Source organism: Schistocerca americana, chromosome 2, assembly GCF_021461395.2.
Source record: "Schistocerca americana isolate TAMUIC-IGC-003095 chromosome 2, iqSchAmer2.1, whole genome shotgun sequence".
Classification (NCBI taxonomy): domain Eukaryota; kingdom Metazoa; phylum Arthropoda; class Insecta; order Orthoptera; family Acrididae; genus Schistocerca; species Schistocerca americana.
In genome coordinates this window covers 492,037,472-492,060,767 of record NC_060120.1, presented here as the reverse complement: position 1 = coordinate 492,060,767, position 23,296 = coordinate 492,037,472, and the positions used below count along the sequence as shown (strand labels likewise).

Genomic DNA, 23,296 nt, shown 5'->3' with positions numbered 1-23,296 from the left:
ATTACTTCATATGTTGACGACATTCTTATTGCTAAACATTCTTGGAGTGAGCACAACAAAATTTTGGATTCATTATTACGTATTTTTGCACGAGTTGGCATTACAGTGAACTTGGAAAAATCTGAATTTGGTCGTTCTCAGGTGAAATTTCTCGGTCACATTATTTCTACAGAAGGTATTCTTCCTGATCCAGAGAAACTAGACGCTATTCGTAATTATGCTGTTCCTTCCACAAAACGTGATGTTCGTAGTTTCCTTGGTGTCTGTAATTTTCTTAGACGCTTTGTTAGATTGGACGATTTGGCCACACCTCGTTTATGTGAACTATCTGTAAAGAAATCTAATTGGTGTTGGGATGAGGAAACTCAGTCAGAATTTGAACAGCTTCGTGATGCTTTAGTTGCTGCTCCACTTCTTTCACATCCGGATTTATCTAAAGAATTTTGTTTGGCAACGGACTCATCATACAAGGGCCTAGGTGCACATTTATTTCAAGAGATAGAAGAAAACGGCGTTGTAGTACAAAAGACTATTGCATTTGGAAGTCATGTTCTTTCTAAATCAGAAAAGAATTATTCGATTACGGAACTTGAAGCTTTGGCTGTTGTTTGGGCTTTTACAAAATTTCGCACATTTTTGTTTGGCAGACATACTAAGGTTTACACCGATCATCGAGCTCTGGAATTTCTTATGTCAACAAAATTAACTCACGGCAGATTGTCACGATGGGCGTTGTACCTACAGGAATTTGACTTTAGTATTGTTTACATACAGGGTTCTTCTAATATTGTTGCCGATGCTTTATCACGTGCACCTATGGGTTTGAAACAAAGTGCTGAAGAGGACTGCATAGAAAACAATTATTGTTTGATGTATATTCAAGGTGTTGCGTTTGAGAACTTTATTTCGTCTTCGCTCCAGGACATCGCTAAGGAGCAAAATAAGGATCCAATCTGGAAGGACATTAAGGAGAAGTGGAGGAGAAAGGAAAGCGTAGCGATTAGACAGCATTATTTAGTTCGCAATGACATTCTTTTTAAACGAAAATCGGTCGACAACTCTGTTTGGTTAGTTTGTATTCCTGATGAGTGGGTTAATAAGCTGATTTGGTATACGCATTTCAGTTATGCACACTTTGGTCCCAGAAAATGCTTTCATAAATTACGGGAAAATTGCTACTTCAGTAATATGGAAAAACGTATTTCATCTGTTCTGGCCAAATGCAAATTATGTCAAAAGGCTAAGCCGCCAACAGTTTCTCACAGAGCACCGTTGTTTCCTATCATTCCAGCGAAATTAAAGGAGATGGCTGCAGTCGATTTGTTCGGTCCAGTGGTTCGTTCTACTAATGGTTTTGCGTACATTTTCGTAGCAGTGGAGTTGACGTCAAAATATGTATGTTTTACACCTTTACGCAAAGCAACAGCTCGTTCAGTATCTAACGCTTTTATCAAACATTTTCTTAAAGAAGTTGGTCATGTTGATAAGGTTATATCAGATAATGGATCACAGTTTCGTTCTAAAATTTGGCTTCGTACTCTACAGCGTCATAAAATTAAACCAATCTTCATTTCATTTTTTCACCCTCAATCTAACGCTTCAGAGAGATGGATGAAGGAAATCAATAAATTGTGTCGTCTTTATTGTCATCAGAATCACAGAACTTGGGTCAGTATCTTCATATTTTTCAAAACATTCTGAATGAACTCCCTAATGATTCAACTTCTTTACCACCTACATTGACATTAAAAAAACAAAGCACCGACAAATCGCATATCCTCGCACAAACGAAAAAATGGCTGACATCGAAATAAGTGTCCAAGGAATAGAAAAGCAACTGGAATCACTCAATAGAGGAAAGTCCACTGGACCTGACGGGATACCAATTCGATTCTACACAGAGTACGCGAAAGAACTTGCCCCCCTTCTAACAGCCGTGTACCGCAAGTCTCTAGAGGAACGGAGGGTTCCAAATGATTGGAAAAGAGCACAGATAGTCCCAGTCTTCAAGAAGGGTCGTCGAGCAGATGCGCAAAACTATAGACCTATATCTCTTACGTCGATCTCTTGTAGAATTTTAGAACATGTTTTTTGCTCGCGTATCATGTCATTTCTGGAAACCCAGAATCTACTATGTAGGAATCAACATGGATTCCGGAAACAGCGATCGTGTGAGACCCAACTCGCCTTATTTGTTCATGAGACCCAGAAAATATTAGATACAGGCTCCCAGGTAGATGCTATTTTTCTTGACTTCCGGAAGGCGTTCGATACAGTTCCGCACTGTCGCCTGATAAACAAAGTAAGAGCCTACGGAATATCAGACCAGCTGTGTGGCTGGATTGAAGAGTTTTTAGCAAACAGAACACAGCATGTTGTTATCAATGGAGAGACGTCTACAGACGTTAAAGTAACCTCTGGCGTGCCACAGGGGAGTGTCATGGGACCATTGCTTTTCACAATATATATAAATGACTTAGTAGATAGTGTCGGAAGTTCCATGCGGCTTTTCGCGGATGATGCTGTAGTATACAGAGAAGTTGCTGCATTAGAAAATTGTAGCGAAATACAGGAAGATCTGCAGCGGATAGGCACTTGGTGCAGGGAGTGGCAACTGACCCTTAACATAGACAAATGTAATGTATTGCGAATACATAGAAAGAAGGATCCTTTATTGTATGATTATATGATAGCGGAACAAACACTGGTAGCAGTTACTTCTGTAAAATATCTGGGAGTATGCGTACGGAACGATTTGAAGTGGAATGATCATATAAAATTAATTGTTGGTAAGGCGGGTACCAGGTTGAGATTCATTGGGAGAGTGCTTAGAAAATGTAGTCCATCAACAAAGGAGGTGGCTTACAAAACACTCGTTCGACCTATACTTGAGTATTGCTCATCAGTGTGGGATCCGTACCAGGTCGGGTTGACGGAGGAGATAGAAAAGATCCAAAGAAGAGCGGCGCGTTTCGTCACCGGGTTATTTGGTAACCGTGATAGCGTTACGGAGATGTTTAATAAACTCAAGTGGCAGACTCTGCAAGAGAGGCGCTCTGCATCGCGGTGTAGCTTGCTGTCCAGGTTTCGAGAGGGTGCGTTTCTGGATGAGGTATCGAATATATTGCTTCCCCCTACTTATACCTCCCGAGGAGATCACGAATGTAAAATTAGAGAGATTAGAGCGCGCACGGAGGCTTTCAGACAGTCGTTCTTCCCGCGAACCATACGCGACTGGAACAGGAAAGGGAGGTAATGACAGTGGCACGTAAAGTGCCCTCCGCCACACACCGTTGGGTGGCTTGCGGAGTATCAATGTAGATGTAGATGTAGATGTAGATCTGAAATCGTTCCTTTTCCACCTTCACGGAAACTGCGGCATTCTGAAGTTGTCGACCTGTCTCTGCAAAATATTGCATCTGCGGCTGCTAGAAGAGAGAAATCAGCTAAGCGTCCTGGTCGTTCAAAAATCTTGTCAGTTGGTCAAAAAGTGTTAATTAAGTCTCATCGTTTGTCGCACAAAGGAAAAGGCTTGTGTCGCAAATTTTTTCTGCTTTATAACGGTCCATATAGAATTCGTAAAATTATCCATGATAACACTGTCGAAGTATAAACTCTTAAATCTCGACGCTCTAAAGGAATACGTCATATATCTAACGTAAAAATTTTTGTGGAATGACATACTTTAAAGAAACTAACAGCTAGATGTAAACATGCGGAGAGTACAAGGATACCGCGCTGTGTTTTGGCGGTGGCACGTACTCAAAGCAACAGTCAAGTCTGCGCGCCGCACAAGCCAGTCGTTGACCGCGAACAATTGCTTCCTACGTCACGCGCCTACAGCTGATCGAGCGCTCGGTGCGAATGCACTGACAGCCGTAAACAAATACACAGTTTAATTTCTCCGATTAAATTCAGTATAAAGCTATAGTGACTTGATGAATTATGTTATTAACATTCAGTATTTTTCAGGATACGGTTCTATAAAATATTTAAGAACTTCAGGTAAATTCTGTGTGTCTCCGACGTTAAGAGGACTTACTATCGAGAAATTTTCAGGAAGAATGTAATTTCGAAGAAGAAACTAATAAACTAAAAAAGGGTAACTATTAATTGAGTTCATTTTTCAGGTGACGTATTTCCACTTAGGTACGTACTTTAGACGTAATTTGCTGCTCGCGATTACGTGATTCATACTTTGTGCTAAATTTCATGTTCTATGAAATTACTTGTGAAGCGACGTGCTTGCGTACGTTAACTGATTTTGACAATGATTGATGATTGAACTGGGTTTAACTTGTGTATATTATGCATCGCTTGGCTGCTATGCTTTTTCACTGATGTCATATTTTTTTTATTATGTGCCTGCTGTGCTTATTTATTTAAATTATAATTGTAACCTGATTAATTGTGCTGACTGTGTTTATGTATGTAAGTTATACTTTGTGATTTATCTGCTTGCGCCTTCATGTTTACTTATTAAGAGGACATATGAACATTTATTTGCTTATGCTGATATGATGCTAATGACCTGTTTGCTGCTATGCGTATGGATTGCATATTTATACATTTCTGTTTGTTGTCACAACTACTCTTTAATTTGGTATATAGCAATGCTGATGTACAGTGTACGAACATAGAGTTTAGGTCACACTATTGGATTAATTATAGATTGTTCGCTTGGCAGAGCCTCGTTGTAGGATTTGTGCTGCATCCACTTTTTGACATTCTGTTCTCTACTGGTATATTTACTCGCTATTGCTTGTTTTGCTTACGCTAAGTGCCTTATATTTTTAAGATAAGAAAATGAACTGCTGTAGTTCGACGAACGACATTAGTACAAGAAACTTCATAGAAGTCACATGAGCTGGAGGTTTTATGGAAGCTGTATAACTTTATGCTAATAGGAAGGAAGCTAACGACATGACATACCATTACTAGGTTTAGACCATTAACAATTATTACACTGCATTCTTCGTGAGCAATTGAAATAGGAAGTGACACTTGACACAAGAAATACTCCACATGTTTGCTTCTGTTTGCCATAATTCTTGAAGTGGTGTACACACTGTGAAATATTATGATCATTCACACTCCGTAATCGTACTTAATTACTGAGAGTTATTCGAACTAAGTCTGTTAGAGGTCATGTATGCATTTCTTTTGTTTATAATTCATAATGAGTAGAAGATTTGGGTCAGACGGATTACACAGAGGTTGTGTGTTGACAATGTGTCTTCAGATTGTATGGGACGATGAACTGAAGTTTGCACTAGGATTTTATCTGTACTTGTTCGAGGAGACTGACTAGAGGAAAGAGTTGTGTTGGAAGTGAGATGATATTGGCAATAAGGTTCATATGTATCGACGTATTGAAGAGGTATTATTGAGGTATTATTGAGATTATGTGAAGTTGATGATTATTGGAGTTTTGGTGGACAAGAGGTAAGGTAAATGCTATTAATAATAAAGTTTATATGTATCGACGCATTGAAGAGGTATTATTGAGGTATTATTGAGATTATGTGAAGTTGATGATTATTGGAGTTTTCGTATATAAGAGGTAAAGTAAGTGAGATGCATATTTTTTTTGTTGGTCTTATGGAACAAGGAGGATGAAGATAGCAGACTAGAACACTAAAGTAGAAGGAAGATAGTCTATACACACACTTTGGTAAATCACTAAGCAGTATATACTTTTTTTTTTTTTTTTTTTTTTTGAAGAGAGGAAGTATTTGCATATCTTGGCTCACTGACAGTTGTTCAACAACAGTACATTTGATCTGGCTTGGCAAACATTGGTCTTTGGTCTTGACATGATGACTATGACGTTGACCTAACTATTATTGACTGTTATACATTGCTGCCACTACTACTTGATACACATGATGAACATCAGATTTTGACAGAATTACATTTACACAGTTAACACCATTCAACTGCACAGTAGTGCTTAATGTGGATGAAAGATGAATGAGCGTGTTTTGTGTGTTTTCCTTTCCTAATCCTACCCACCTATCTCGTAAATATTATTTTATTTGTTTGTAGTGGCTTGCACTGACACCCATAAATATTATAGGTTTACTGATATTTGAGTATTTGTAATAGTTAATATGAAAATTATCTGACATCATTTGCGTGTTTGTTATGATTTGTATGTTTAGTGTAAAAGCATTTGTATGTGCATTCAAACTATTGTTCATGCCTGAACTGTCTGATTAGTGATAGTTAATATTATGAACTGTTACCTGCTCTTTTTCAACAATGTGTGACACTTAGGAATGATTAACTTCTGCTGGTGAACTGTGTGATCAGTGATAGTGAATATTATGGACTGTTACTTGTACTTTTTCTACATGATTGGTGCCACTAGGACATGTTTAATTTGTGCTTATATACTCTGATGAACAGTGTGATCAGTGATAGTGAATATCATGGACCGCTCTCTGGACCTGCTCATCATTGCTAGGTGCAACTGATGGACTACTTGTATGGAAATGAAGTCACTTCTTGCTGTCTGCACCTACTCAACATTGCTGGGTGCCACTGATGAACTGATTCTACTGAAATAATGTGACTTGTTGCTGTGTGTACCTCTTCAACATTGCTGGGTGCCACAGATGGAACTGCTTCTACTGAAATGATGTCACTTGTTGGTGTCTGCACCTGCTCAACATTACTGGGTGCACAGATGAAGCTACTTCTATGGAAATGATGTCACTTGCCGGTGTCTGCACCTACTCAACATTGCTGGGTGCCACTGATGAACCGATTCTACTGAACTAATGTGACTTGTTGCTGTGTGTACCTCTTCAACATTGCTGGGTGCCACAGATGGAACTGCTGCTACTGAAATGATGTCACTTGTTGGTGTCTGCACCTGCTCAACATTACTGGGTGCACAGATGGAACTGCTTCTACTGAAATGAAGTCACTTCTCGCTGTCTGCACCTACTCAACATTGCTGGGTGCCACTGATGAACTGATTCTCTGATTCTACTGAAATAATGTGACTTGTTGCTGTGTGTACCTCTTCAACATTGCTGGGTGCCACAGATGGAACTGCTTCTACTGAAATGATGTCACTTGTTGGTGTCTGCACCTGCTCAACATTACTGGGTGCACAGATGAAGCTACTTCTATGGAAATGATGTCACTTGCCGGTGTCTGCACCTACTCAACATTGCTGGGTGCCACTGATGAACTGATTCTACTGAAATAATGTGACTTGTTGCTGTGTGTACCTCTTTACCATTGCTGGGTGCCACAGATGGAACTGCTTCTACTGAAATGAAGTCACTTGTTGCTGTCTGCACCTACTCAACATTGCTGGGTGCCACTGATGGATTGCTTCTACTGAACTAATGTGACTTGTTGCTGTGTGTACCTCTTCAACATTACTAGGTGCCACTAATGGAACTGCTTCTACTGAAATAAAGTCACTTGTTGGTGTCTGCACCTGTTCAACATTGCTGGGTGCAACTGATGAACTGCTTCTACTGAAATGATGTCACTTGTTGGTGTCTGCACCCGCTCAACATTACTGGGTGCACAGATGAAGCTACTTCTATGGAAATGATGTCACTTGCCGGTGTCTGCATCTACTCAACATTGCTGGGTGCCACTGATGGACTGCTTCTACTGAACTAATGTGACTTGTTGCTGTGTGTACCTCTTCAACTTCACTGGGTGCCACAGATGGAACTGCTTCTACTGAAATGATGTCACTTGTTGGTGTCTGCACCTGCTCAACATTGCTGGGTGCAACTGATGGACTGCTTCTGCTGAAATGATGTCACTTGTTGGTGTTTGCACCTGTTGACCATTGCTGGGCTGGAATTATCAACTATTTGTTTTTTTTTGAACAATTAAAAGTATTTTATGTGAACATTTGTATAAACTGATTTTTTGTGTATTGTGCAAACTATTATGTAAAGCCACATGTATGAAAAGAATTTGTATTGCCTACTGTATTTTATATATTAGGTTATTGAAAGGTCAGTGCAAAGCCAAAATTTTAACTAATTATGTGATATTTAGGTATTAATATTATCTTTTATTTTTGTCTGTATTTTTCTGGACGAATTTGGTGGTATTTTCACCACCAATGCTGGCAAAAATACCATCAAATTCTGGCCTGTGGAGGAGGGGCATATGAAAGGTGGCTACACTGAGCCACTGCGCCAGAGATTGTGCCAAAGAGTATTATTAAGCCGCCTCCACAGTGCTTGGAGATAACTCGTAGAAGTCAGTGCTTGGAGAGAACTCGTAGAAGTCAGTGCCTGTCGAGGTCTCGTGGTAGTCTGTGCTGAGATGTTGTAGCAGAGAGTGTTTGTTGAGATGTGCTATTAGGCAGTGCTTGCTGAGATGTGATATTGGAGAGTTCTGGTTGAGATATAATGTAAGGATTAGAGTGATTTTCATCAATATAAATGAGGTAACTAACTCCGTTTGTTTTTAATTTCAGTATCCTAAATAATGCGTCATTACAGGTTCAGTCAACAAAGCATCTGGCGTGTGTTCTTGTATTAGAGTTTAATTCTGCTTTCCTTACGCAATTGTAGTATTTGTAATTTTCTTTTATCACGTCAGTAAAATTGGTATTTAAAAATTCTTGTCTTGTTGAAGAAGAACCGTGCCAGATGTGCGTTGAGTCATACTTCCACATACAGAACAGTTATACTTGTGCTTTGGTTTAGTAGGTTTTATAGTTGCTGGGGACTTCATTAATTAATTGTGTTAACGAAAAATTTCATTTCATTCTTGTTGTTGTTCTTTGCAGTCAGATAGCGTAATAATACTAGTCAGGGCCAACCGATTACGAGACACAGCGTAATCGGACTTACAGCTACTAAAAACAAAAAAAAATATATATTCAATCATATTTAATTAAGCCCCCATGCATCGTGTAGGCTGTAGTGTTGCACTTTTGTGTTGTTGTTGTTGATGATAATGGCAGAGCAGCTATAAAAGGAAACTGCTAGCATCACATAACATGTTCCTCTCACATAAAAGAACTACTGCCTCAGCTAAAGTCCTCATCCTATGACAACATTAATGATACATCTGATAGAAATTTTGAACTTAAACTAGGTCCTTTGGTACGATGTGTGGTGGTAGTGAACTTTATGCCTCCATCTGTCTTTCCCTTGTCAGCCAAATTCTAATGATGGAAATTTCTTTCAGTTCCAGGATTTGAACCAGATAGCTCCTCACTAAACAGCACCACACACAGGAGCATTACCAAATGTGGTTATGGAGACCAGTATCTCTGATCCACTAATAAGCTGAATGAATAAAGCAGGTGACATATGTAACTGTAATTCACTCATAGCCATGATTTCCAAATAAAGCCTAATGTATAAGCTGAATCATACCAATACTGAAAATAGAAATCAATAACGTATAAGAATTTTATGCTATATAAAAAATTATAACTTGTATTTTATTGATTCTCAAATATATTTTAGTCATATTACAACAGTATGCTCAGTCTGTTTTCATTATTAATAATATTTGTTCCAAATATGAAAGAAAGTCACAACCAATGTGCTATCACAAAATAAAAGATTAAACTTTTCACAGAAAGTGTCATGTCAATTATATTATTTATGCACACCCCTGAATCGATTCCTTATGTATTCTTCCCATGCACACATACACAAATGGGGCAGGTCAAGAGTATTGCATGCAGCACAACACAGGTGAAGCACTGTAAACTTAATATAAGACAAACTCACAACACAAGTCACACGTACAATAATTGTCTTACAATGACAGAAACCTCACGTGACATCTCTCAGGAATAACAACTGTTCACTTTAGCATGAGCAACAGAAATGCACACACACTTCATGTATATTTTAGTATGCTGTCAGACACTTCATTCACCAGTTCCTCTCTTAGCAGGGAATCTTGGACGCAGGAAATATCTTTTGGCCTTCAGCTTTTCAGCAATCCGAACACTTCGTCTAGGCTCACCTTCTCTCCGCTGAATCCAAATGTGGCGTGGCAAGCTAAAAGCAAAGGAAGCAACAAACCTAAATAGGCCTTTGTGGTCCCATGGCTCTCTGCTCCTCTTTACAATCGCTTTAGATTTTGTCGCTACTCCACTCAGTTCAGGTGACCGAGGATACAGTAATGACATTGAAAATTCAGGTAACTGCAGAGGAGAGTCTTGCCCCACAGCCTTAGGTGGAGATTGGACCTGATGCTCTGGTGATGAAAATTCCGGTAACTGCTGAGGAGAGTCTTGCCCTACCGCCATAGGTGGAGATTGGACCTGATGCCTCCCAGCAGGTGGACTAGCTGTGGGAGGCTGTGAGGAATTTGCTTGTGAAGATGGAGTAGTTGGGCTTGATGTTGAAGCTGATGACAGCTGTGTAGCTGATGTACTGTCATCTGAGACTTGATCCCTTTTTTTCTGCGTTGGGGATGGAATTGGTGAAACAAGCAGTTGCATAGATGGCTCTAGTGATTTATCACACACTGTAGTGATGGAAACAGATGGTACTGGCTGGTGCTCAGCTTGATCTAGAGGCAAGTCATTTGTCACTGCTGATGGTGCCGGCTGTACCAACGGTGAGTGTGGCAGTGCAAGCTGTATGGGCATAGGCTTGCCAGACAATGGCAGAGAGTTCGCCTTCTTGACTGCATGGTCCTTCGATACGGAAGTACATGATGGATTTGTCTTGATTGACGACTTTCGAGCAGATGACAAATCTGATCTTCCTGATGATGTGCTTGCTTGCACAGCTGGTGGTGGTATTTGTGCGGTCTGTACATCAGGTCCTGGAGACTGTAGAGGGTTAGACTGTTTTTGTAACAAGTGTGGAGGTGATGCGTTTTGCTGTACATAAGCTGGAATTGGTTGCACAAGTAATGGTCGGTTTGCTTCAGGTGAGTTATACAGATCATTGGACAAAGTAGGAAGCTGTATAGATGGCGAGGATGCCTGTAAAGATGATCGTGCCACTTGTGGCTGCTCAGTGTGTCGCAGCTCATTTAGAGGCTGCGATTGTTCTGGAGGTTTATTGATAGTGGATGAAGTTGATTTTACTGTTGGGAAACACGATTCGCCAGGTGGAGACGACAGCCGTATTTGTGACTGTGCAGCTGGCAAAATTATTTGTTCAGATGGTATGCCCAGATGTTTAGGTGACGCTGCTGCCTCTGCGGGTGATGATGACAATTGCAAACCCTTAATGAGCACAACTCCCGATGGCCCAGACTGTGGTTGGTCAGTACATGACTGGTTTACTTCTTTCTGCTCCTGCAACTGGTCCCCATTTTGTGAATGTCTATTTTCTGCACCATCTTTTTCATCATTATTCGCGTCATGCATAATTTCTTTTCCTGCAGCAGCACATTCTGCATCACCGTTTTCTGAATTCTTTCGCACTGGTTCATTTTGCACAGCTTGGTAATCTATTGCCAGTAGTTCGTTTTGCACAGCTTCACCATCTTCTTGAAGTGGTTCATTTTTCAAAGGCTGGTAATCTATTGCCAATAGTTCATTTCGCACAGCCTCACCATCTTCTTCCAATGGTTCATTTTTCACAGCATGGTACTCTATTGCCAATAGTTCGTTTTGCACAGCTTGGCCTTCTTGAATCTCGATGATTTTTGGTCGGTGGTTCTGTTCGAGCTCATCTTCATCAGACACATCACTGAACTCATATAGCACAATCTCCTCATGCAGGACGTTAGAACCTCCCTCACACATTTCAGGTTGCCAGACAGGGAATGCTAATGGGGTAACAGGTGGAGGGACTACTATGCTGTGCAAAACCACAAAACTTCCGTCTTCTCCAACCATTACTGCACTGGATTCGTGATATGACGGTCCCATTACCACAAATGAAGGATATCCTTGTGGTGGTATTTGCTGATATTGGTAGTTCTCCGTCATGTTAGGATCAGGACACGGTGTAGGAGGTCGCTGATTGCCATGGACGTCGTCCTTTAACTTATTAGAAACATTTGGCAGTTTTTTGAATGTCGGAAAATCAGCTGGATGGTCGTGATTGGAATCTTTTTCTGTTGCATGTACAGGTTCCACATCTCTCGGCACTATTTTTGGCAGTGATAAATCAGTTGGCTGATCATTTTCGAAAAATTCACCTCCACCACTGACTGTATTGCCAATCAGGGAAGGTGGCATGTAGCATACGGATCTGGACGATGTTTGGGTGCTGCTTCCAGCGATGGGAACGTCGAAGACAGAGCTATTGCGGGAAGAGTGTGCTCTGTTTAGATCATCCAGCGTCTGCAGCGGGCAACTGGCTTTTTCTGTACTAGGAAAAGGGGTAGCATACGTCGAATTTCGTGTACTGGGAGCAGAGCTCCCGGCCACTGGAGGAGGACCAGTCCATGCAGCTGACATCTCGGTGTCCTGTTGAGGTTGACCGTTTAGTATGGAGACGGTGGCGCGAAGTTGATTGCTGAACACAGACTCACTGGCACTGATGTTGAGCGGAGACGTTCCGCTGCCTTCCCCGTCGTCTGTGGTGGAATCTGGCTCCTGCGTCGACGCGTCTTCGGCGTCCTTGTCGCACCTGGGCGCCCGCCACCTGCTGCGGTAGGCCAGAACTCCAGTGTCGTCCGCTCCAAAGTCGCGGGCCTCCGAGGGCCACTCGTTGCCCGCCGTCTCGCGGAACAACAACAACAGCTCGTCGAAGCCCTCCTCCTTGTTTGAAGGGACCGCGTCGAATCTGGATCCCAGCATAGGCGATGTATGTCCTAAAACGCCAAACATGAAAAGCATATTAATGATACACTTTGGTATACTGACACGACAACTGATGTTAAGATGCGGCTACACGACGCCTTTTTTCTGTTCAGCTTTGCGCATGCGTTTACATTTCCACCAGCGCAAATACGGATAAGCATTTGTTAGAATTCGAAAGGGTGCCCCCCAGGTTAGATGGCGATCTCTCGCGCTGTTTAGCAGACGACGGGGTACTGGGGGCCATTTGTGTTGAGTTGTGTGTTGAGGTTACTCTTTAAGGTGATTTATGTGCAATGTCTGTTGACTCCAAAGACAGCACGCTGAAATTTATGGATGATAAGAGATAAAAGGAAGTCATACTAAAAGCGACTCCTCAAAATTTTTAAAATAAATATTTGAGATGTGATACCTAGAGCATCTAGTATTATATAAGAAATATGCTATCATATTACTGTATATAAGAAATGTCCCATCATATTACTGTAAAGAATAAGATAAGTCTCGAAGCAGTAAATATGAGAAGAAGCACACTATAAATGTGTGAGAAGTGTGTAAGAAAACTGTTGACTGATGGAGACTTAACAGCACAGCTCTTAAGGGCCGTGACATCTGAACGAAAGAAAAGAAGGGGTATGTGCAACTCCTCAACAAATAACTACAAACTGAAATGATGCAAAAAATACAAAACTGGAAAATGCAGCCTCTATTCTAGTGGGTTCTGGGGTTTGTGACCCTCCCCAATTCGTTGAATCCGAGGATAGCAACATATATATAATAATGTATGATCAAATTTGTTTAAATAACTTTTTTACAAAATAAAATACAGATGACGTATTGGAAGTCTATTAGACTTTACGTAACAACTAGGAATCTTCGTTGAGTATTTCTCAGTTTCAGAAATAATCACTGAAATGCCTCGTTTTCAAATGCGAAATAAATAGTTCAAATTGGTATGTAAGTCGCCAGTTACCAGCTAATTACATGTTATTGCCAGCATTTTTGCTGCCCCAGTCAGAAAATTTCAAATCTCGTTGTGACTTCACTAAATTTTGAAGGAAAATTTGGCCGTCATTTGGTATTTCTCGTACTTCTGTTATTTAGATAATTTTCTTACCCACAGTCCCTTTGTGTTTTCTTTTTCTGTTGCCATTTAATCACACGAAATAGAGGACAAACGTCCGAGCAAAGAAGGGGATGCATAGCAGGCTGCTTGCGCAATAATGCAACGTGTGCACACGAGAACGCTTTTGCAAATGTGCGTTCTTTCCCACTAATTTTTATGCATGGTCTCTGTTCTGGTAGATGGTCCACAAGTTTCTGCAAGTGTATCATATCCAACTGCAGCCATCTATAATTAGATCCCATGAAGTTACCAAATTGTGGGGTGGCTGACAAGTTGCAGCGCGGGATTAGCCGAGCGGTCTTCGGCGCTGCAGTCATGGAGTGTGTGGCTGGTCCCGGGGGAGGTTCGAGTCCTCCCTCGGGCATGGATGTGTGTATTTGTCCTTAGGATAATTTAGGTTAAGTAGTGTGTAAGCTTAGGGACTGATGACCTTAGCAGTTAAATCCCATAAGATTTCACACACATTTGAATATTTTTTTTGAGCTGACAAGTTACATCCGTTGTTTCAAATGACCCCATGCATTTCCTGTGCGATTCAGATTGGATGATTTAGCGGGCCAGTAGCACTAACATTGTTCATTGAAATTAATAGAGGTATAAAAATTCTAAAAATACAAAAGCTCATGAGATGTTGACAGAATTTCAAACAGAATTCTGAAAACTTAATAAATAATTTCCTCAGTGGTGTGTGAAATGCACCACTGACACAGATATTTTTTTTCAGAAAGGTTAAAATATACAGCTGTTAAACCTATTCGTAAGACAGGTGATAAGACAGTCTTAAAAACATTTATCGTCCAGTTACCTTACCGACAATTTTATTCCAAACTGTTCGAAAAAGTAATGTAAGGAAGAGAAATCTCACTCTTAATCAGATAAAATTTACTTAGCACATCACAATTTGGATTCCAGAAAGGTAGCTCGACTGACAATGCTCTTTATATATGACTCATCAAACAGTACATCACTCATCAAACAGTACACACCTTAAAAAATGAAATATCGCCAGTGGAATTTTTTGCGATCTTCCCAAGGCGTTTGGCTTCGCAGATAACGTTACTACATCGGAAAAACAATAGTTTTATGTGATTTCTTCATACACTACTGGTGTGCATGATACTCAAGCAGAATTGGTGTTTTTTGCAGACGATATTAGTGTTATAATAAATCCATTTAGAGAGAAAGCAGTAGAAAGGATTGGAAATGACGTGTTCCAAAGAATTATTAAGTGGTTCTCAGAAAATGGACTCTCCCTAAAGATTGAAAAAGTACTCTATATTCAGTCCTGAACAACAAATATTCATACCGACAAGCAATGTCTTCGAAACTGCACCACTGGTATTATGAATTGTACAACTAAAGACTTTCTCAGCTGTAGCAAGGGATATACAAATTTCGTCAGTATGACCAATACTTATTTTAAGACATTAGCAATCAAACTTGAGCCATTAGTACATATTTATTATGTAAAGTGTTAGCCTGCTTTTGAACTTAAGCTACACAGTAGTAGTGGAGCAAGGGGGCTCCCGCCCCAAATCCAATAAGGCGACCGTGACGCAAGTACTCGGCGTTACATGACGTCAACTGATGACGCGATTGACGTCAGCTGATGACGCGAGTACCGTTATCCAAACATGGCTGGAAGATAGGTCAACTGGGCTACATCCACTAACCCAAGTCACTCCATCCTACGAACTCACGAGAAGTTCGAATTTTTGGCACGAAGGTAGGTCAGTTGAGCTACCTAAACTGACCTAAGAAAATGGTGGGAAAGAAAGGGCACTTAGACTACCTCCACTAACCTGTCACATCGTCCTAGGAACTGGCAGGAAGTTTGAATTTTGATGGGGAGATAGGTCAATTGGGCTACCTCTACTAAGCTAAGGAAATAGCGGCAAAGAAACGGTACTCAGGATACCTTCACTAACCTAAGTCACCTCCTCCTAGGAACTGGACGTAAGTCTTTCTTTAAACAATTACAAGCAGTACCACCATCAATTTTACTAGCCATCCTCTTGGAAAATTTTGCTGAGCAGAGTTGCTATGCAAAGAGGTTCGCTACGCTTTCGACTACCTAGTTTCAACTACTTTTCAAGATTATCCAACCACATTTCCTACATACATCGAGGGACGTATGTAACCTTGTTTATTACGCTGATACAAAACACTCACCCTGCCGGCGGTCTGGAGGGAGGGAAAATAGTTGTTAAAAACGAATCTGCATGTTCTGGGCTGCTGGAGAGAGGAAGGGGTGCACTTTATTTATTTTTTGGGTAATTTATTTAGCTACTAATTTCTTCTAATTTATTCATTACGCTCTTACAAAACACTCACCCTAACATGCTTGGAGTCACAATATCCAGTTTACCGATCTCGAAAGTGCTGCTAAATAACGCATTACGCTGATGTTCAGAGACGCAAACAACTTGTAAATTACGAGGTCGTGCAGTGGCTAGCACACTAGAGTCACATTCGGAAGACGCTGACAACGTTTAAACACCTGAAAATAATTCGACGCACAAACACTCAGTGCAAGTGAAACTTATCAACCACTCGAACTCTGATTCTACTGGGTGGAAAACCTAACGCCTGGAAACTCTCCAGATGCGGAAACTGACCCAAATGCTCATCCTAATTACATAATTAATCACAAAAGTCGGTCCTGATTACACAACTATATGCATAGCGCTGCATAAGGACGGCTTAAAATCGCAAAAACTAACTATACAACTCACCTTATCATGCTTTAATTACACAACTACATGCATAGCACTCCACAAGAGCCGCAATACTTCGCAGAAAACTGACAAATCGTTTTCTCCTGTTTGGGAAAGAAATTATACAGTTCGAAACCAGCGACAGAAACTCTCAAACTCTACACTACATCTACAAGCTATGGGAAAAATATTCGACTCACTAGATCCTGCAGTTCGACTGAGATGAGTTCAATAAAGTCTATTAGCTCCAAGCATATACCATCTGTCCCTGTTTGATGTCAGAGTTCACTACACCCGCCTACTAAAAAACTACCCTAACCGGAGCCAGTGGGAGATCCCTGTCCGAAAAGACTGCCTTGTCATCCATATACAATCACAAACTACGTGATCGAGCTACTACGCTAACAGTGTCATGGTACCTGCCTCCCCGAAATGCCTCGCCGCGAAAGACCCGCTTTCCCCTTCAAGTGCATCCTGTTCGTCCCTAATACCTACGAAACATAGCTAGCACAGCCCCACAACGGCTCGCGTTCACAGACTTTGATTTTACGTCACGTAGTACGCTCGAGCAGGGCCGGACGAGAGTCACCGTTCAGCGTTCAATTATTATTATTATTTATTTAACAACAACTTCGCTCCTATAATAAAGCAAAACATTTCCGATCACAATAAATGTCCTAGGAAATTACCCAAAAAATAAATAAAGTGCACTCCTTCCTCTCTCCAGCAGCCCAGAACATGCAGATTCGTTTTTAACACCTATTTTCCCTCCCTCCAGACCGCCGGCAGGGTGAGTGTTCGTGATAAACCTTTTGCATTTCCTTTATGTTATCGTCTTCTTTAAAGGCAAAGAGAGAAATTGAAGCGGTAGCCCATCATAGAGTCTATGCCTACCGTCATGTATTTTTTACTTTCAGTTGTTAAAAAACAGAGGATTTTTTCTGGTACCAGTAGGAGGAAGGAAGGATTCGCGCTCAGCTAGTGAACGAGTGAGAAGCATGCCATTTTTGGCGAGTAATTGTAGACCGCCATTTTGGGGTCGCTATGAATAAGTGAGGAGTATGTATTTCATAAGTGCACCGTTTAGAAAAATACAGTATTGTTTTATTAACAGAAAGGTCGTGTGAGTTGTTATTTCAAATAGTACAATAATTACAAGAACTGAAGCCCACCTGTGTACTTTGGAAAATTACGAAGATCCGATAAGCTTGATGGGAACACGGTCAAGACTTCAAAGGTGATCACGGCGACCAAACGTAGCATTATAAAGAATGGTAAGCACAAATCTACAGCGGAGAAAGAAACTACTTCGCCCTGCAAAATAATATGAACTAATACGAACTTATTTCCAGGCATAGCTCAGCTTATTGTGCTTGTCATTCATGCCGAAAAATTAATCTCATTAATTCAATACATTTTGAAAAGCCTTGCATTTCAACATTTTATTATCATCTATTCCATTATTTTATTATATTATAAAGTGGCGACAGGTGACAGGCACGATACGTAGTGGGCAAAACTGTGAGTACTAGTATTGTTAGGAAAATGAATATACATGTATGTTAGCAATTTCTTTATGTTCCATGTACGCTGATGATGTGACGGAGACGGTGATGTGATACTGAAGAAATACTATAAAAAGGAAATAATAAATAAATTAGAAGGAAGAAGGCGACTATATCAAGAGCACACAACAAAGCACAATAGAGGAAGTACCATTTACAAGACAACAATCAGTTAGGACCGCGCAATGCATATAGAGAATGCGTTCCCAGTAGACCTATTAGAAGGCCCATCCACCTATTTCCTAAAATCCAGAACCTAAAGCTTCAGAGATTAACGCTATTGCAGTCAAGTAGAGATAATGACATTTCTTTATTAGTACGGAAAATATATTGATTGAAGAACAGTTGAGACTACAATTACATACAACTGTATATGCATTTTTTCGCGTGAGAAGTAGCCCGGAAGTAAAATCTTAAAAAAGAAAATTTTTATTTTGATAACTGCAGTGGTATAAGGATTTCTATAATGGAGGATCAAAACAATAAGGAAATGTCATTCGAAAATCAAATGCCAATGTAGTGGATGTTCATGTGCAAAATGCAACCATGAGTGATTTGGAACCGTTTAGCGGTGATTATTTGGATGCTGGACGCGACATGCCATTGTTGCATTCGACGCCCGTGAATACAGAACATTTAATTACAAGCAATACGTTAATTACAGTAGATGTAACTAATGGCACCTCGAGGCAAGAGAATATTTTAAATGAGAGCAGTACGCGTAGTACGGACGCAGATGCTGATAGGCATAGGCCGGAAGTGAATATGGAAGACATGCAAGCCTTATTTCGAGCCTTAACAGAATCCATACAAACAAGCATGAATGCAATGAAAGCAGACACAAATTCAAAAATGTCGGGTTTAGAGACTAAAATGCCAAGTTTACAAACGATACAAGCAGATATGACTAATATGAAAGCAGACATGACTAATATGAAAGCAGACATGACCACAGTAAAGTCCGATATCGAGAAGGTTAATACAAACTCGATACACATTTCAGACGAGGTAAAAAATTTGCGCACAGAACTCAACAGTCTGGACACGAAGTTCACACAGCAGATTTCACAAATCTCCACGGAGGTGGATAGGAAAATTAATGAACAAGTACAAATTTCGGTTCAAGATATGGGTGAGAAATTAAAAGGCATAATGGGCGAAAAATTTGAAACACTAACACACACGTATCGACAGGAGCTATCCGGAATTAGAGAAACCCAAGAGAATTTACAGGCAATGCAAAAGAACACGCAGGTCAACTTAGACAATATACAATCAGAAGTAGCGAAACTACATTCTTTCTTGACGACCTGCCAGAAAATGTAGAAAAAATCACATTGGAGGTAGGATTACTCAAGTTAGAACACAAGAGGATCAACTCAGACATTGTGCAGCTTTATGAATCGGTAAAGAGCAATGCAAAGGACTAAAATACAACGTTCGCAGAAAAATGCGTACGTGAACAGCGTACCTATGTGGAAGCGGTAAAGGAAATAATGGGAGACAAAGAAGAAGAATTCTTAAAACGCGTAGGACATGATATCAGACAGTTAGAACAACGGTTAAGAGACGGAATAGTTAACAAACAAAGTACGGTAATATCATCGCCTGGGGCGGTAAGCGATAAACAGCCATTCGCCAATGGGAGAAATCAGTGGCGCGGACAACAATGCCCAACCCACGCCGCGCGACCGCATGTCGACGTGCGAAGCGAGCAGCGGGCAAAACTTTGCTGAAACAAATATACCATCACCGCAGGGAAATGCTGTTCCGTCGTGCTGGACAGCGTTGTTAATGGATGAGAGCGTAATAAAACATCGACAGTTTCCCGTATTCTCAAATGAGAAAAAGCGAACGCACACGGTAGTGTTTGTCCGAGCCTTCAGAAATGTACTGCCCAGGACTTGTACAGAAGCTCAAAAGATTAAATATGTAGTAGGACACACCGAGGGTGATGCCCTTTTGTGGGCTACGGAGATGTCAGAACTTTGCGAGACATATGATCAGTTTGAGAATGCATTTTTAGATAAATACTGGTCAACAGCTATCCAGGAGAGGTTAAGACGAGAGGTATTTAACCCAGTATCATATCATTCAAAATTCGGGGGGCTAAGATGCTATTTTGAAAAATACCTAAACAAGACCCGTTACTGGAATAATCCGATATCTCATGTCGATGTACTGAAAATCTTAAAGAACAAGTTACCTGCAAATGTTGGGGAAAAATTAATAGCTATTCCCGAATATGATCTCGAGTATTTTCTTTCAGTGCTCGACTCAATAGATCTGATTCATGAGGATGGGCAAGCCACGCCTAGTTATCGTAACGGTAATGGGCACAACCCAAACGGGAAGAACTATGGTAACGGCAATGGCTTTGGAAATTATAACGGTCGTGTGCGTATGAATGAATGGCATCCGTATGCACCGTCGTGCCACAACGGAAATCCGTACAATCGGTCTACCCATCAGCCACAGAGTGACCGAGGGTACGAAACTAAATATCAGCCCCATAGGTACGGTAATGGCAGAGACAATAGAAATTCGAGGGAAACAAACAATAGGCGACAAGGAAATGCAAACTACCAGGAACGGAATATGCAACACAGGGATCCGAGAGATAACAGGCAGCCCGTACAGTCACATCGAAACAACCGGGACACGAACTGGCGAGCACGCGAACATACGGTAAACATAGCAGAAGTGACGGCAGAAAATGAAACAATACCTTTACCGGCCCCAGGAAATAATAATCGAGCGTGACTAGAGGAAGAAGGTAATGAACTGTCAGTGTGCCACAGTACTAATATGAGCGACTTAAACACTAAAACGAACAGGAACGGAAAGGAGGAAGCAGACACTGAAACAAACCTACACATACAGCATATCCGGAATCTATTTTTAAGGTATGATAAGGACGCAGAAATGAAAGAAGACTTGTTTATCGAAGAGAAAGAAACAACACGCAAGGTAAGTGAAATTATTCAAACAACAATAAAGGTAAAGATGGGAAACATATATGTACTAGTTGTTTTGGATACTGGCGCGTCGACAAGCCTAATGTCTACTAACTTGTTCGAAGAGATAGCGAGGGAAGTAAATGTTCCGACACTACCTGTAGAGAACTGTAAGATCGTAACAGCGATGGGAAGTAAATCTATAGTTATAAAATTACAGGCCAGCATACCCATTAGCATATGTGGTGTAATTTTGCAGTGTACTTTCTTGTTGGTAGACAAACTTATAGTGAATGTATACTTGGTATGGAGGTGTTCAGAAGATATCGGATAAAAATAGATATCGGCAGCGGGGAATGCCAATTTCATGTAGGGGAGCGCACACTGACTGTGGACTTAAAAAGAACTACAATGACAAATCAGATTAGGCCGATACCAGACATTAATGTTAAACTTGTCTACCCTCAATCCTTAATGGCAAAGGAGATGGAACTTGATGACTGGTAGGGAGATCCTCGATGAGCAAATCGTAGACAGTAAAATAAGTAAATCCACTTGTCTTAACAATGAACAGCTAAGTGAACTGACGAAATTACTCTTCAAATATCATAACATCTTTCGTAAACAACCTAGTGTTATTAAGGGATATGAGTATAAAATGGAAGTATACCCGCATGAAACATATTGCAGAACGTCATATGGCACCCCTTGGGCAAAGAAAGAGGCAGTAAGAAAAGAAATAGAGCGTATGATTAGGTGGAGGGCTATTGAAACATCGCACTCACCTTACTGCAGTCCAATTCTCGCAGTAGGTAAAACTGACGGAACGGTGCGGTTGGTGTTAGACGTGAGGAAAATAAACAAAATCATCGTTCCTATAAGAACAAGGCCAGAGAATCTAGAAGAGCAGCTATTAAAGTTTCATGGCGTTAAGTATTTAACATCCCTTGATTTGAAAGCTTCGTACTGGCAAATTTTATTACATGAAGAGAGTAGAAAGTATACAGCTTTCATAAATGCCGGGAGGAGCTATAAATTTAGGGTGATGCCTTTCGGATTAAATGTGAGCGCTGGTTTATTTATTGAAGCATTAGACAGGGTACTTGGACCGGAACTGCTTAGCCAGGTTACACTCTACGTTGATGATCTATTAATTGCAACTCAAACATGGGATGAACATGTAAGTATTTTGGAAAGGATTTTTCAAAAATTTGATGAATACAATGCCACAGTTAACTTTAAAAAGTCTGAATTCGGAAAGGAAAAAATAAAATTCTTAGGGCATATTATTTCACCAGTAGGAATTCTACCTGACCCCAGTAAACTAGATGCGATACGGAACTTCCCAACACCCTATACTAAGAAACAATTAAAAGGTTTTCTAGGAATGGCCTCGTTTTTCAGGAAGTTTCTGCCACAACAATTGTTGAACAGTAGTTCACTATTAAACTTACTGCGTAAAAACCACAGTTGGTTGTGGACTAAAGAATGTGAAAATGATTTTCAGCAGATTAAGCAGGCGCTGATTAACGCGCCTATCCTGAAACACCCAAATATGGAATTGGATTTTTGTTTAAGCACCGATGCTAGTTATCAGGGGCTCGGTGCGTGCCTGTTTCAAATAATAATAAAGGATAGTAAGGAAGAAGTGAATGTAATCAGTTTTGCCAGTAGAACCCTCACAGAATGTGAAAGATCTTATTCCGTAACTGAGCTAGAAGCGTTAGCAGTAGTTTGGGCGTTTCGTAAATTTCAATAGTACCTTTGGGGAAAACATACGAAAGTTTACTGTGATCATCAAACTTTGTCCTTTCTTCTGACGTGCAAGTTGTTACATAAGAGAATAGCGAGGTGGTGCATGTATGTCCAAGAGTTTGATTTTGAGATAGTGTACATAAAAGGGGAACAGAATGTTTTGACAGATGCACTATCACGGTTACCTCACGGTCTTACCGATTTCCACGAGTTAGAGGAACAAACATCATACTTCAAGGTGCTTTTAATAAATGATGAAACTTTTAAACCATATTATATTAAAATGTGCAAAAACATGCAACGTTTACAGGAGAAGACCCGAGATGGAGCAAGGTAAGGAAAAAATTGCAGGCTAGAACACACGAACGTTTAGAGCAGTATTACATTATACATAATGGCGTCCTCTTTCACAGAAGAGCTCGACGAATGGAAAGTGGTGTGTGTGCATA

The 23,296-nt window shown here is 40.5% G+C and overlaps 1 protein-coding gene and 1 long non-coding RNA gene across 2 annotated transcripts in view; one reads left to right on the top strand and one right to left on the bottom strand.

Moving 5' to 3' along the window:
• The window catches only part of LOC124595128, a 284,787-nt gene extending 275,497 nt beyond the window's left edge, over positions 1-9,290 (top strand). Inside the window, exon 3 of the long non-coding RNA XR_006978177.1 lies at positions 9,187-9,290. This is a non-coding gene — a long non-coding RNA (uncharacterized LOC124595128). The remainder of the gene's footprint in view (positions 1-9,186) is intronic.
• A 237-nt stretch (positions 9,291-9,527) lies between these two features.
• The window catches only part of LOC124595628, a 136,830-nt gene continuing 123,061 nt past the window's right edge, over positions 9,528-23,296 (bottom strand). The window contains exon 2 of the mRNA XM_047134451.1: positions 9,528-12,741. Coding sequence (XP_046990407.1) covers positions 9,884-12,727 — 2,844 coding nt within the window. The 5' untranslated portion in view covers positions 12,728-12,741 and the 3' untranslated portion in view covers positions 9,528-9,883. The remainder of the gene's footprint in view (positions 12,742-23,296) is intronic.